General features: G+C 40.2%; 1 protein-coding gene across 6 annotated transcripts in view; it reads left to right on the top strand.

Annotated features, from left to right (window-relative positions):
* The window catches only part of LOC146563822 (protein MTSS 1-like), a 52,441-nt gene that overhangs the window by 1,774 nt on the left and 35,228 nt on the right, over positions 1-15,439 (top strand). For all 6 annotated transcript variants that reach the window (XM_085291143.1, XM_085291139.1, XM_085291142.1 and 3 more), the window contains exons 2-3: positions 490-551; positions 6,430-6,503. In XM_085291143.1, coding sequence (XP_085147269.1) covers positions 490-551; positions 6,430-6,503 — 136 coding nt within the window. The remainder of the gene's footprint in view (positions 1-489; positions 552-6,429; positions 6,504-15,439) is intronic.

Raw genomic sequence — 15,439 nt, 5'->3', positions numbered from 1 at the left:
TTTAAAGCCCCCCTATTGGGAACCAGGCTCATTATACCATAGTATTAGAGCTAAAAGACATCTCTGACCCATTTTGAAATCTAACACGCGCAGGACGTTGTTGAGCCCATTCCTGTTTTTCAGTTAAATGTGTCTGTGCAGGAAATATTGAACAAAACATGGGTGAAATGAAAGCCAGATTTTTGGGAGAGCCAATGATTTTCATTTGCATACAACTGATTGATTCATTTTTAGCTTTAATTTATTTCCAGAAACCCTCAGGTCTGCTGTTGATAAGGTGGAAAAACGTGTTATTTTGGGGTTTGGTTGCATAGGGAAGCCTAAACCTTGGTTTAGATTTGTTTAGCCCTGCAGGTGAGGTGAGGCATCAGTATGACCTTTATCGGTTTAATTCTTATGCAACTGTGGGAAAAGTGAAATCTGATCATGTCATGAGATCTTGTCAGTCAGTCATGATTGAGTCTTTTTTTTCTTTTTTTACTTCCACAGAGCAGCTACCCTATTTGGGAGGACTTTATCACCAAGGCAGGCAAACTGCAGTCGCAGCTCAGGTGAGAGCATGTTTTTGTGCATGTGTATGTGTGTTTTTATGTCTTTTACTCATAGAGGTAGATATTGCATAACCTAATAGATGGGGGCATTATCATTCTCGAGACTAATCACAACAGGTTATAAATTTTTACAGGCTAAAGGAGATTACTTGCACATGAACATCTTTGTATTGCTGTGACCATTTCCTCTAAATGGACAAGAGGAACTAGCACAGCAGACCCACTGGATCCCCTTGTTATGGTGGTCTAAGGGTTTGGGTTTTTCCTCAAATTTGTTACCTGTCTGTGTCATTCTCTGAAGCTTCCATGTCACAAGCTTAATCACCAACACATGAAAACGTGACATGTGCAGTTTAATGATAAGACTGTAGCCTTTTCTTTTTCAAAATTGCGAGGTTTAACAGGTGCATATTTTCATCTGTGTGCTGAATGTGACAAACAAACGGAGAATAACACCATATTCACAAGGGGATGATAAAATAAACATAATATATACGAAAATCTAAAGATTCGGGGTTTACAATCTTTTTTTAACAACAAGTACATCACTAATCGTTGCATTTGTGATGACGTTTGAGCAAATTCAGATAGGTGGGATAATAAACACAGGGCTGATTAACTAAAACAACACATTATTTAGTCTAATAATAATAATATCTCATGCACGCCAATGGCACAATTAAGTGAATAAATACATATATCCTGGTTTTTGCCTTCATCACTTACACAGCTGATGATTCGCTTGCAAAATATGGGGTATTGAAGAATTGCTCTATAGCAATATCAGTCTCTAACATGTATGTGTCATGGGATAGACTCCCAAATCACTATTGCGTAACTTCTATGGTACCTCACGAATGAGCAATGGAATTTACACAAACGTCTCATCCATTAGCAATACTGCACAGGGGTCTTTTACATTTCCCTCTTCATCATTTTCCCGTCTTTAGGACATTCCTCTGTTGTACAGTTACACACCTTTTGCCGTTATTATTCCAAGTCGTCCTCTAACAATGGATGCCAATCCCAGCCACCTCTCCTAGTAGTTTTTAAGTGGGCACGTGTCACCAGTCCAATAACTTATGACAGCTGAAATAAAAGCTCATTGTCCATTGGGTTCTGCAAACACAAGTGTCCTGTGGTTTCAATTATTCTTTGATTAACAGTGCATGGCATTTTTCTTTCCATTTAAGTGTCCACGTGTCCTCAAACAGACTAACAGGGACAGCTGTATAAAGGCTCAGTGACTTAACAATTCTTTCCAAGAGGAATTCCATGTCCTCTTTGTCCATTTTCTCACTATTAGAGCTGATTAATGGTGATATGTTATTCAAGCGTCTCCATCATTCAGGGGTTAAATATGTGACCCTGGCATGCTAAGGCTCAGGGGAGTATTTGTGACCTCTTTGCTAATGACTGGTTGTTTAGCAGAACAGTGTTTGTGTGTCTGGGTCTCCGAACATTGGTAAAAGTACAAACCTGCTGATTTTGACTTGGGGTGGGGTTTACACTAGTGAGTTTACACTAGGATCTTTTTATTTAGTCTCAGTACACTAGTGGTAGCTGGATGATTGTTTGCCTTCTTCGTGGCATGTAATGTATAGTCATTGTGTCAGTTGGACAGCTCTGTGAGGATGAGCCAGTTGATGCTCTCAGAAAACATTTCATCCTTCACAGGATCATTTTAGACTTAATGTTTCTGATTAATCTTGGCCTACACCCGCTACAGTCTGCAGTGGTTGTTGCATATGGGTGCCTTTAATGATGCCCTTGCTGCTGGATTGCTCATGGTGACCTACAAATAAGACTAATTCTTTTGCCTTTAAAGCCTCTCTCAAGCCATTACAAATGCAAAAATAGCCCCTTTGACTACATCACAACCCCCAACCCACAGTCCTCTGTAATCTGTTTGGGGAGTGGACTACATAGAGGGGCGCACATACACACAAACGCATACGCAGAGTACGACACAAACACACCCACCTTCCCTCCTTGGCCTGGATAAGTGACTAGCCAGCGGTGTTAGCGGCATATGTCTGTGTGTGTAATGATGCCCTAAGGCAGACTACTCTGTAATTTAGCCCCTCTGCCCCCCTCTCCCCTACGAAGTAACTAGGAAATCAACCAATTACAGTGTTCGGGTAGTTCTGTCATTTTTTTCCCTCTGCTCTTTGTGGTTCTAAAGAGTTTCTCACACACACACACACACACACACACACGCACAAATATATACACATGTGTTTGCGTATAGAACAGAGCTTTGAAGAAGGAAGGCAGGGTGGAATATAGGCTAACTGATTTCTAATGACAGTCCTCCTTTAACTTGTCAGTGTTTGGTCTGTTTGGTGTACCGAGGTTGACACAGCTGTGTCCAAGCTGGACTTTGATACGGTCCCCCACCAGTCTGCTTTTAAGTTCATTTTCTGTTGAAAGAGACCAACATAAACCTTAAAAAGACAGCTCGTGTTGGATTTGAACTATTTTTCTATCTTTAGAAAAACTTACTTGGCTCAAATAAGCAGTAGGATATGTATATAGATTCATTTATTGATAAAGAGCTATCAATTTGAGTTGAACAGACCCTCTTCCTACTCAAACTTGCTCCAGTTTCTTTCCAGTTTCTGCTGCACTAAGAATAGGGCTGTGAGGGCAGTGGTGCTGAATGTATCATTGTCAGAAAGTGCACTTTGCTGGACTGTGTCAATCTGTATAGGGAGTTTGAATTGGCTTGACCAAAGCCTTCTGGAATAGTTATGTTAAAGTCATTTATGCTAAATCAAGAACAGGGGTGTGTGCAGATTTTAAGACCATTGGTAGAAGTGAGGTCACTATTGTACTGGTGTCGAGAGCCGATTCTTTTTTTTTTTTCTGTCTTATCTTTGGCATGTTGAGACTTTTTTTTATTTTTTTTTTTTTTTATCATCCATCCATTTTATCCGTTTCTAGTCCTTATGTGGGACTGTGTCACAGGACCAGCACTCTGAGTAGTGATAGTCAGACCTCTCTCTCCTCAGCCACCTCATCCAGCTCTTCTAGGCATTCCCAAGGTATCCAAAAGACATAATCTCTCCAGCATGTCCTGGATCGGCCCTAGGTTCTCCTCCCAGTTGGGTTAGGGTTACCAATTTTCTTTGTGTTGTAACACAAAAAGGTCACAGAGCTGGAATTAATGTTAAAACTAGACTAATAGCATTTTCTTGCAAAAGTATGTAGCAGATAAAAGCAGATAATCATCACAAGTAACGGTTAACTACCACATATTGTACTTAAGTTGTCTTGAGCCAGGGTTGCTGAAAGCAGTGTTTGCACAAGTCTGCTTTGAATTAATGACTTAAACTTGACTTTGCTGCAAATGCACGTAAAATATGATCCATAGACCAATGTGTGCATGTTATAAATTAGTGGGGGCAGATATCAGTTAGAGGTTGTTCTGGTGCCCGCACTGGGCTTGAAATAGAAAGGAATCTATGTCTGCCTGCGCGTATGTTTCTTTTTCCATTCGCAGGACACACCCCAGGATCTCTTGGTCAGCTCTGAAACAACACAACACTTGTTAGGCAATATTGCATTAGTTTTTTTGCAGTGATAAAGAAAAAGTTTTGTCCTTTGAAGGATGTTAGCACCTAACAGCCCTGCTCTGACTAATCTTTGCATCAGGGTTGTTTATCATCTGGTCTGCTTTTCCTTTCTGTCAGCCTTGCATAAGGCCCCTCTGAGATATCTCCAAACAACTTTATTGAAACAGTGAGATACAAATGCACACTATATGTAAGTCAGCATTAGGAATGTATGTGAAGCAGAATTTATTTCCATCACTTGTTCTTGATTGAAACCCAGTTTCCTTCTATCCCAAAAGATATGTATTAATAGAAAACGATTTATTATTGCGCTCCTGATAATACTGTGAGACATAAAGCAAACGGTGTCAAGTCAATGCTGTAGAACCAGGGTTGATTTTCTAATTAGCTTATTCCTTCATTGTTTCTTCCTGTTGTATCCAGGATCCAGCACTACCCACACTGCAACACAACTGCTGACAGATTGATTGAGGTTTAGGTGTGTTGTGCAAAAACCTTTCAGCTTTGCCTTGTATATGTCTTTGGATAAACATCTATTTTCATGCCTCCATGCTGGCGACAGCCCATTCGTAGCCTGAGGCATTATGCTTTCAGTCACCATCATCCATGCAGAAATGTAATATCCAAAGAATGCCTGGAGCAAAGTTAAGTAAAGTAAAAATGTTTAATGGGAAAAATTGATAAAGAATAAAAGTAGGGGGGCATTGTGACAACAGTTCATATTTGTGCAGATGTCTAATTAGTGACACTAAAACCTTATTTGAATGTATCACCTATTATTGCTGGAGAAAAAGTTAAAGAAGGCAAGTTTGAGATGATTTGGACTTGTACAAAGGAGGGATGGTGAACAGAGGAGGAAGACCATGGAGACGGTTCATGGATGTAGTGACTTGCAGAGGGTTCATATGACAAAGAAGGATGCTAGGAATAGGATGAGATGGTGGCAGAAGACCCTTAGAGGGACTATCCAAAAGAATAAGAAGCCTTTATGAACAGAAAAAACATGGATGGAACCTGACTATACGATGGTGGCTACAACCCTGATGTGTTATTGCTATTTCTGTAGTACATTTTTCTTGGAATATTAATACTTTGCAGTTCTGTCCTGTAATCAGTTATGTGTTGTTGTTTTTTCCAGTTGTGAAACGTAGTTCCTAGTGGGAAACTCCCAGGTTGTGTTATGAAGGTTTTGTCTTCACCCATGGAAGTTAACAAGTATTTGACAAATTAACATCCCCTGTGTTAGAACAAACAATCTATTGTGGCTGGGAGTGCTGTGGAAAATTTCTCATCAATTGTCTTTCTTTGTCTGGCACGCATGACTGATTGCGGTTGCCTAGTCTCTGTTTGGTAGATCTGATATCACATACATGCACGTGCCCACACCGAGAGCCTTTCATCTATTTATACCTGTGATCTTAATCAATGGGAGATCTGAAGTACGTTAACTTGTCAGTGGGTTCGACAGTTAAGCCGCCTGCTGCGAGCACGCACAACAGCTGGTCTGCCGGACAGCCAGGTCGGCAATCAAGTTGGTGTACTAGGAAGACAGTTTCTGTAGTGAGTAAAACAGAAAGTAATCAACACAAGACTTCCATTCATTTTTATGATGCACTGGATTTTGCCCTTTCTGTAATCTGCCACGATTAAAAGGTAGTTTATACTGCACTTGCACTTTGCTAAGCGATGCAAGATGACAGGAACGCCGGTTTAAGTTGCACACTCGCTCTTCCATTTCACAGCCGAACAGGGTAGATCCCATTGATCCTTTCATTGACCTGTAAGTGTGGCAAACTCGAGAGCCGCTCTGCTGAGCCAGACAGATTCCAGTGGTCTCTTAAGTAATTGCATAGACATTCCTCACACAGCAGGGCACATTCAAGTTTTAACCTAAATACACACTAAACAATATGTTCAGGATACTCTAGCACATTTATGCCATTTTCACACATGAATTTCGGGGTATTTTTCCACAGTTGTCCTTTCTCATATGTAGCACACAGCAGGAAAGGGTCCGCTAAAGGAAGTGATCGCGGTTTAGGCGAGAGAGCTGCCTGGGTAGAGCATGTAGGAGGCAGCACACGTGATGTCCACTGTTTTAATGGTGAACGTAGCAGAGAGTTATCGGTTATGCTGGACTGCACTAACGTCTCCCTGTTGGGTGGCTCTTTTCATCTTAAAATGATCAGATTTGTTTGTGTCTTTGACTACCATCACTTGTATGCTGCAGTTCATTTTTTTTAGTACATTTTTTTGTCATTTTATTTTAAATCAACCTTTGTCTTTCTCATTTCTTCTAGGGCGACAGTGGTTGCCGTGGCCGCCTTCCTAGATGCATTTCAGAAAGTGGCCGACTTGGCTACCAACTCAAGAGGTAGGAAGTTTCAGTGTGTAGCTGGTAGTAGTATTCTCCATCAAACCTACTGTTCGTCTCTTACACGTCAGACCGCACTGCTCACAGGGATAAAACTGTTGCGTCATTGTTTGACAGTCTATGTGTCTTATTACTCGTGCGTCACTGTGTTTGTGTAGCTCTGCTGTGCTTCTGTCATATGGGTAGTAAATCACTCAGTACCCTGTTTGAAGCTCTGCTGCAGGCTTTTGTCCTGCACCTCTACCCCCCTCTTCTCTGCTTCGTTCAACAGACCCCCACCTACACCCCACTTCGGCTACATCTGGACTCTGTGGTAGCATGCTTTTATTCTGTATGTTTATGAGAGCGTAAGGGAGAGGGTGAAAGATCTCATCCCTCCCCAGCCTTGACACCTCCAGCCCTGCACCAAACTATTAATAGAAACTGAGATAGACACACACATTCATCACCTCACTCACAGCAAAGAGAACGAGAGAAGAGTGTACGGAGCTAAAGAGAGAGTCGGGGGAGTGCAGGGAGTCTTTGCTCTCTTCGCTCTCTGGTGTTGAACTCATACAGTAGACTGTATACTGTTGGCTTTGAAGGAGTCATATTCAGTTAGCTTAAGAGCATTGCGTCATTTTCTTTGTGCTCTTTCATCACTTTCCATTTTTGTTATCTTTATTATATATATATATATATATATATATATATATATATATATATATATATATATATATATATATATGGGTGCAAGATGCTAGCAGGCAAGGCATACATGGAACGCCATAACCAAGTGGCCGGCATAGTGTACAGGAACATCTGTGCGGAGTATAACCTGGAAGTCCCGAGGTCAAAATGGGAGATGCCCCCAAGGGTGGTGGAGAATGACCGAGCTAAGATCCTGTGGGACTTCCAGATACAGACGGACAAAATGGTGGTGGCTAACCAACCGGACATAGTGGTGGTAGACAAACAGAAGAAGACGGCCGTAGTGATCGATGTAGCGGTTCCGAATGACAGCAATATCAGGAAGAAGGAACACGAGAAGCTGGAGAAATACCAAGGGCTCAGAGAAGAGCTCGAGAGGATGTGGAGGGTGAAGGTAACGGTGGTCCCCGTCGTAATCGGAGCACTAGGTGCGGTGACTCCCAAGATAGGCGAGTGGCTCCAGCAGATCCCGGGAACAACATCGGAGATCTCTGTCCAGAAGAGCGCAGCCCTGGGAACAGCTAAGATACTGCGCAGGACCCTCAAGCTCCCAGGCCTCTGGTAGAGGACCCGAGCTTGAAGGATAAACCGCCCGCAGGGGCGTGCTGGGTGTTTTTATATATATATATATATATATATATATATATATATATATATATGGTAGGGGTATCATATACCACCCCTCATTTTTTGTTGCTCTGTTTTTCAGACTTGACTAAACACCTAGCGATTCAGAATAGAGGCAAACATGGATAATGAGTTATAATACACTGCTGCATGTCTGGGACACAGGTAGATAACCTGTCCATAAGAACTTTACTAATGAGTCTCAAATCCTAGATTTACAGATCGAATTTAAAATAATCCATTATACAGAAGTTACATATTAAACCTTTTGTGTGAATTATTGTCAGTAGCTTACAAAAGCTTTGACAGTATCTTATAGCAAAGGGATTTTAGTCTGCTTATCACTGCATTATCCTCTAAAATGCTTGTATAAAAATGCTTTAAACTAATAGAGATCGAACTATAATACCATCAAACCTACATGGGCACACATGCACTCTTTGTCTACCTAATGGCGGTATTCCTGCAAGACAAGGTTGTTTGATTTTCTGTGGTGATTAAAGACTTTACTGAATTGGCTATGCACTAGTGAGCTCAGAGAGCTGCTGTAATGACAACGTGTTGGAGAGATAATGGGGAGAGAAGAACACTGAGTAAAGATGTGTTCTTTTGATATTTTGAAACAGTTTGTTATGCCCTTTGAGCCAAACTGTCAAAAGTCTATTTATGTCGGAATCCAAGAGCACATGCTCCAACTGAAGTGTTTTAGTGGTGCACCAGTTGTTACCCATCTTAGCAGAGTTAGCCTGAAATCTACACAGTTTTCCTTACTTTCCCAAACACTTTGATGCGTTCATTAACAGAAACAGAGAGACATGTTTGGAGTTTTCCACTCCTCTGAAAAACAATGATACTGTATTGCCCCAAATAAATGTGGAGGCTGTCAGATTATCAGTAATATATGGTCGATAAAGGAGAGATTAGGCAAGTCTTATTTCTTGCCTCAGATTTCTCAGGATAACAGTCCGTTTTAAAACAGTTGAAGTAATTATTATTCAGAGACAGTTGGCACTGAAAGTGTTCGGTTAGCTCAGTTTAACTGCAGGAGAACGTTAGGAGACTTTGAACTTGCTTTTAGTCATGGATTAAATAAAACTGTAGTGGGCAGGAAAAAAGTCAGGTGTCCCAGACGAGTCTTCAGTGTTGAGAAAAAAAAAGGTAGTGATACCATGTGCAGTTTTAACAGCTAAACTTAGCTTTCAGTGGGACTCAAAGATTACATGAACCATCAGATTTGTATCCATTAAACTTGTTTTAATTTCTTTAAGTAGATTTTTTTTATGTATACAGACTTCAGAGGGGCTAAAATTGGCTAGATTTTTAGGTCTTTTTGGGAAACAAATCTTTCAACATCTCACTTCGTCTCGTTCAAGATCTTACTGATGCTTGTGTTGAAATACAGTAAATATTTCTTTTTAAATGTCATAGTCTGTGTGTGTGTGTCTTCAGGTGCTTCTGAGGCCTCACGTTTATGCAGTACATTGTGACCTCTTTTATTTATTTCTTTTTATCTACTCCAATCTTCTTGTCCTCACATGTGCACATATTAAAGGTCAATTAACGTCTTAATCATAATAAGAGAGGTTTCGATTGCCCTTTTGGGTAGTTAATGTGTTGTATTGCCTTTTATATATTGGGAGGATTATAGTATAAAAAGATTTAAGGGGTGATCTATAAAACCGGCAGACTTTGATATCTGACAGCAGGTACTTTTATTGGCGTTAACATGAAAGGACTGCTTTATCAGTCAGATTATAGAAGCAGCATGAGGTTCGACTTTGCTTTGTGGTGTTTTATAAAAACTGCGACATGTGAGAAGTGCATTCCAAATTTTATCTTTGGTGCTTTCAGTTTTTATGGAACAGGACAGTAGGTGTGTGTGTGTGTGTGTGGGGGGGCAGATTTGAACCTAACCTGTCACGTGCTGATCCAGGTAAGCCATGGCAGCACCCCATCCAAGATTTAGTTTTAAATAATGCATTTAAATGTACACAGGCTGGTGGGTGTACAACCTTCATGGAGATATGTTTGCTGCGTATTACCCTACAAATCATTACACATCCCTGCACATAAAATCCTTTCATATCCTCTTAGTCCTCTAGTATGAAGTTAGGGGTTTTTTGACTCCACTTAAACTTATTTTTAGCACTGGATGGCTTTCATGTGCAGCAGCAGGTGTCAGATGCAACCCAAAATGCTCCTGTGTTTTAAAGGAGAAATGTTGAGCTAGAAAGAGATTTCAGCACCACCAGTGGTAATTTCTTTGCCAATAAAAACACACTGAGACTGCCATCCTTCTCTGGGGAGCAAGCACGGAAACAAGTGGTGATTTAAAGAAGATCAAATTTGCATTTTTCAATCAAGACTGTCTAGATTAATTTTGCTGTGCCGGTTGGCTTTGTGTAGGTCGGGGATGTTACCCAGAGGGACACCCTGTGAGTGGAGTGTTGGGAAACAAAAGGATAGCATGCTATACAACACAGTAGTGTCTTACACTGGTATTAGGTTTTAATTATATTGTTTCTCTTCTATAATCAGAGTTAGATACTTGATGGTCTTTGTAGACCTTAAAATAGAAGTTTACTGTCCCATTGGGAATAATAATTAGGTTGTATAAAGTGTCTCAAAACACCTTAAGTTATCTGTTTGTATGATTGACCAGTATTATTGTTGTTGTTAGAAATATGCTCTTCATAGACTATCTGCTTATCAAAAACCTCAACGATTCTTCGACTGAAGGAGCATCTTCACTAAAGAGCTGAAGATGAACATGTGCAGTAAACGTCGCACTGAGTTATTGTGGAGATCAGGGTTGCTGGCAATAAAAAGCTGTAAAACAGTGGTCGCCTTTGACAGCTCCCTGAGTTCCAGTACTAAAATGAAAGCACCTTTTTCACAGAATCTAACCCTTTTCTAATATTTTCCTTGGAAAATAGATTTTTTTTTTACCGACTCTGGCTTCTCTCGTATATTTTTATTCCTCGTGCGATAAGTCAGTTGCTTTATCAAATTAGGATGTAGCCATATGGTTTCTTGATTACTGCTGACAGGGTTTTGGAGTAGCTCTCTCAGGCCTGTTTAGTGGCTATATAAATAAAATGTTTGCTACAAATTACATTCAGACACTATTCTACACTTATTCCCCTGAGCTCTTATTGATATTGAAGTGCATTAAGCCCACTGAGGCAACCTTTAGATTGAAGAAATTGTGTAAAATCTCAGTAGTGCTTTGTAGCCATACTGTAATTGTTTCAAGCAAAACACACTGGTCTTTTAAAACAACCCCCCGGTGTTAACATTAGTAAATAGTCATTGCATGAGCTAATCATTGTGGTTTAATAAAACGCTTCAGCCAAGTTTTGGATGTAGTCCAGCGAAAGTCTGTAGCAATATAATTATTAGCTGTTGCTAGATGTTTCTGTAGAAATGTGATTTATAGTGTTTGAATTCAGTGATGAGGACCAGATGTATTGATAAAGATTAGCAGAAGAGAAAAAGCATGCGAACCTCGAGCATTACGCCAGTTTCTGTAATACATGGACCAAGCTAAAGACACATGTATTACCAAAATAAACTCAAAAGTTTATTGTCTACAGTTGTAAAGGTCTAAGCTTACTGGTTTATTAGTTGAATACAATCAAGGAACTCGAATGTCAAGTGGATAAAGTTTAATAAAAGTAACAAAGATTGACTTTAGTTTTAGGGCAAAGCATTTCTTATTCTAAGGTAGACGATAAATTACTCCTTAAGCTTCTGGACATTTTCTGTGCTGTTGGAAAAACCAACATCAGCACTGCAGACCAGACCAAACCATCAGCTGAAAGATTCAACATATGCCAGGACAGATAAGGTTGTTGGATTTCTTTTGTCTCTGATTGTTAAACCTACTTAGAAAACTTAAATCTGTAGCTACCCTAGATTGCATTGGTTTCAGGCTCGATTGTATTTAAACACGATTCATCAAGTGATGCTAGTTATGCTCAGGCATTGCTCTTTAGTAAGCTTTTTTCTTCACTGTTGACTTCACTCTTTCATTTATCCTGCACACACGCACGCATCTACAGAGCCGTTCTGGCCTTGAAGCAGTGTGACAGTGTTTGTGCTAATAGGTATAATGGTTCTATTTGATTTAAACTCATGTGAAAACGTTAATGATTAAACATGTTTTGAACATGTCCTCCTGTGCCCTAGAGACTGGTAAACAAGCTGACACTAAGAGGTGTCTGTGAATTTACTGAAGGAAAAAGAGTGACCTTCTTTTAGTTGGTTATTAAATTAGATTCCAGTTGACGGTGCTATGATTTGATTCCACGGATACTCACAGGCTTGTTTGCTTCCAAAATGGAAACCATATACAACTCTAATTCCAAAAAGAGCTGGCACAAAAAATGTAAATAAAAACAGAACGCAGTGATTTGCAAATCTCATAAATCTGTAATATGTTCACAATACAACATAAAAACATGTCAAATTTCTAAATTGAGGAACTTTATCATTATTACAATACAAACAAGGTCATTTATTTGCAAATTGTGTCTGTCATCATTTACATTTTAAACAGTGCTCTAGCTTTTTTGGAATTCGGATTTTTTTATTGATTTTTTTCAAGATTTAGAGTTAACATTTAACGTTCCTCTCCTTTTTTTAAAATATATTTCTGAACAAGGTGCTGGGTGGTAGATGAAAAACAAGCTGAGGTAGTGTTTTGCACAACTTTCGCTTTCCATGGAGACAACACAAGGCAGTCTGGAGTGTCTATTTCCTGACTGCAAAAACTTGAAACAGTAGCGGTCATTGGTGAAGAAGGAGACAAAGCCTTATTGAATCCCTGAAGAGAGAGAGAGCGATAACAGGGACACGAGAACAGACAAAAACAGCTTTTCTGGAGAATAATCCTTTCTCTTGTTTCATCAAGCGACAGTCCATTTTCCATGTAGATCTTCTTTCCCTCTGTTTAGTATCAAATTATAGATGCATCATTGTTTCCTCTTTTACAGAAAGATCTTGTGTGTCTGTATCTGTTTCTGTGTGCCTGTGGTCTTTTTTTTTGCTTGTTTGTGTGTACATGTATATCTGTGTTACCTTTCTCAAGGCAGCCGCAGTGAAACAGCTGACGGCATCTGGCCTGCACAGAGAGATGATCTCACTGTATGCAACAATTGAGACACCAAAAGCTAAAGTTACAATTAATAATATAAAGAGATGTTTACACTTTATAAGAACTGCATATTGTTGGAATGAAGCGGTCTCTTCGATGAACCTCTTGTCTCGCAGCTGTCTCCAGCGTCACTGTGTTGGACTGCATATGGCGACAGCAGTCCTTGTACAAGCGTGCAGCCTCAGTAAGTTTGGCATGACTGAAGTTCAATATGATGGAGTGTCGGTCTGTGGGGTGAGGCATTCTCTGGAGAGACAGCCCAGCGACATCAAGGACAGCAAACTGGCCAGACAGGAAGGAGGCTGACTTGTTAGCAATCCCAAAATTTTCAAAATAAGATGAGCAACGATATTTGTCCACGAGTAAAGTGATGAGAGGTTGTCCTTTTCTTTTGGACAAAAACGGTAAAGATAATAATAGGTAGTATAAAAGATGGACGTAGCCACCATGACATCACTGATTAGTTAGTGAAGCCTCAAGCTGTTTTTTTTTTGGGGGGGGGGGCGTTCTCTCATCGCCATCTTGGTGTTTTGACATCAGATGTGCCAAACAAGGAGTGGATATGATTGTGAAACCGAGGACTCCACAAGTTCATTGACAACTTATTATCCAATGAGCACACGCTAGATAGTCCTCCTTTCTGACTTGTGCAATGCCCATCGATTACAAAATAAAGTTAATGTTTTATTCAATGAAACTAGTGATTAAGCCCATTAAGTTTCCAGGAAAGTATTTACTGAGGTCTATACATTTCTGTCTTTTATTATATCTGTTATTTAGCCCATATTAGCAGTTTGTCCAAATAAGGTCTGTGTGGGAAACAGTGCACTTGTCTCTCACACCTAATTTCCCCAGAAGAGTTCACAGCAATAAAAATAATCCATTCAGTTTCACAAGCAGGTTGGCAGGTGTTAGGATTCTGTCGCTACTTGTAGAGTGTGTACATACCCAGTGTGCTCTTTAAGTGTGTGTCTGCATGTGGATGTGAGCCTGTGCACATACAGTATGTTAATCCCCGTGACTCTGTCAGCGGCTCTGATGTTGAGTCTGTTTGGACACGTTTGAGTCCGTGGAGATGAAATAGACACCTGCCACAAAGCTTACTTGTAGAAGCCTGTTGGATCTGTTATAACCTAAAAAGATTAGTTAGCAACTTTTTTTGTAGAGCTTATAATTACTTTAATCCTCCTGTGATCTATATCAAATACATAATCAAAATAAATGTTCCATGAAAACATTTTTTAAGGCTCTAACCCTAAAGGCCAGATATTTTATTGTGCTCCCATGGTGTAATATTAGTTAGCTGTTATTAAAAGGATAAATCTCATGCACATCCTGTCTGTTGACATCCATCTTAGCTGTCACTTGCAGTAATTACAGGCATGCAGTGGAGGAAAAACAAAACATCAACTGAACACACACCAGTAGACTGACTGGAAGCCTCCCAGCTTTACAAAGCTGCTGTGATTCTTGGACTCTCCTTAGACATAGAAGTCTAAAGTATTCAGAGAATAAAAGTGTATAGTATGAATATTGTTGTCAACACAAGTTTCAGGAGTTTTACCAACAATAATGCCAGTGCTTTTAATTCTACAACATTAAGACCACTAATGGCGAGATGACTGACACTGATCATCTACATAGATTGCAGTGTTTTGCAGGGAAACGTCAGGTCTAGGTATTTGTGTGGATGTTCCTAACTCCTCACCCTCTCTAATTGCAAAATCCTTCTTATCCAGGACAATGCGCCACTGCTAGTAAAAACTGCTAGATAGCAGCTCCAGGAATATGACTAAGACAAAGAGCTCCCTAAATCTGAATCCAACTGATTGTTCGCAGGATGTGCTGGAATTAGCCCAGACCCCACCTAAAACCCTCAAAACCCAAAGAATCTACAGCCACCAACCAAAACCCATCCCCAGAGGTTCTGTGTCTGCGTCCCCACGGACAAGAGCTGTTTCGGCAGAACAAAGGGGACCTTCAAAATACACACCAGTCGTGGCTTTAATGTTGTGGCCGATCTGTGTGTATTTGACAGCTTGCTTCTGGTTGTCACAGAGCGGCTGTGCTACATCTTTCTGACCTCTTTACACTGCCTTGTATAACCTCTCCCATTAACAGCAGCTCTGCCCCTCCTTATGGAATAGCTTAGCTCCACTGAGACCTTTGTGTGCCAACAATGAGTTCAGCATCCCAAAATAACTCCTAGCCTAGAGGTAGTGTATTTTCTTCCATGATAACTATCAGTGATCACTCCTTTTGTTTTTAAATAATAAAGCTGTGAAATTGAAACTTTAAAAAAGAACACACAACTGACACACCCCAAGTCAGCAGATATTATATAAATTGTTGTACTTGGCACTTCTGCTAATTCGAGGCAGAAGCCGTCACATCTGCTGCTTTTTAGCCCTGTCACCAGTAAGTGTGGGCTTTCCCACTGAATGAGAGGTTCAAGTGACGC

This window comes from Mchenga conophoros, linkage group LG11 (genome assembly GCF_057382185.1).
Source record: "Mchenga conophoros isolate Kocher_MC1m ecotype Shallow Benthic linkage group LG11, M_conophoros_male_GT1.1, whole genome shotgun sequence".
Lineage (NCBI taxonomy): Eukaryota > Metazoa > Chordata > Actinopteri > Cichliformes > Cichlidae > Mchenga > Mchenga conophoros.
The sequence above is the reverse complement of the archived record's forward strand: the minus strand, read 5'-3'. Positions and strand labels throughout refer to the sequence as shown.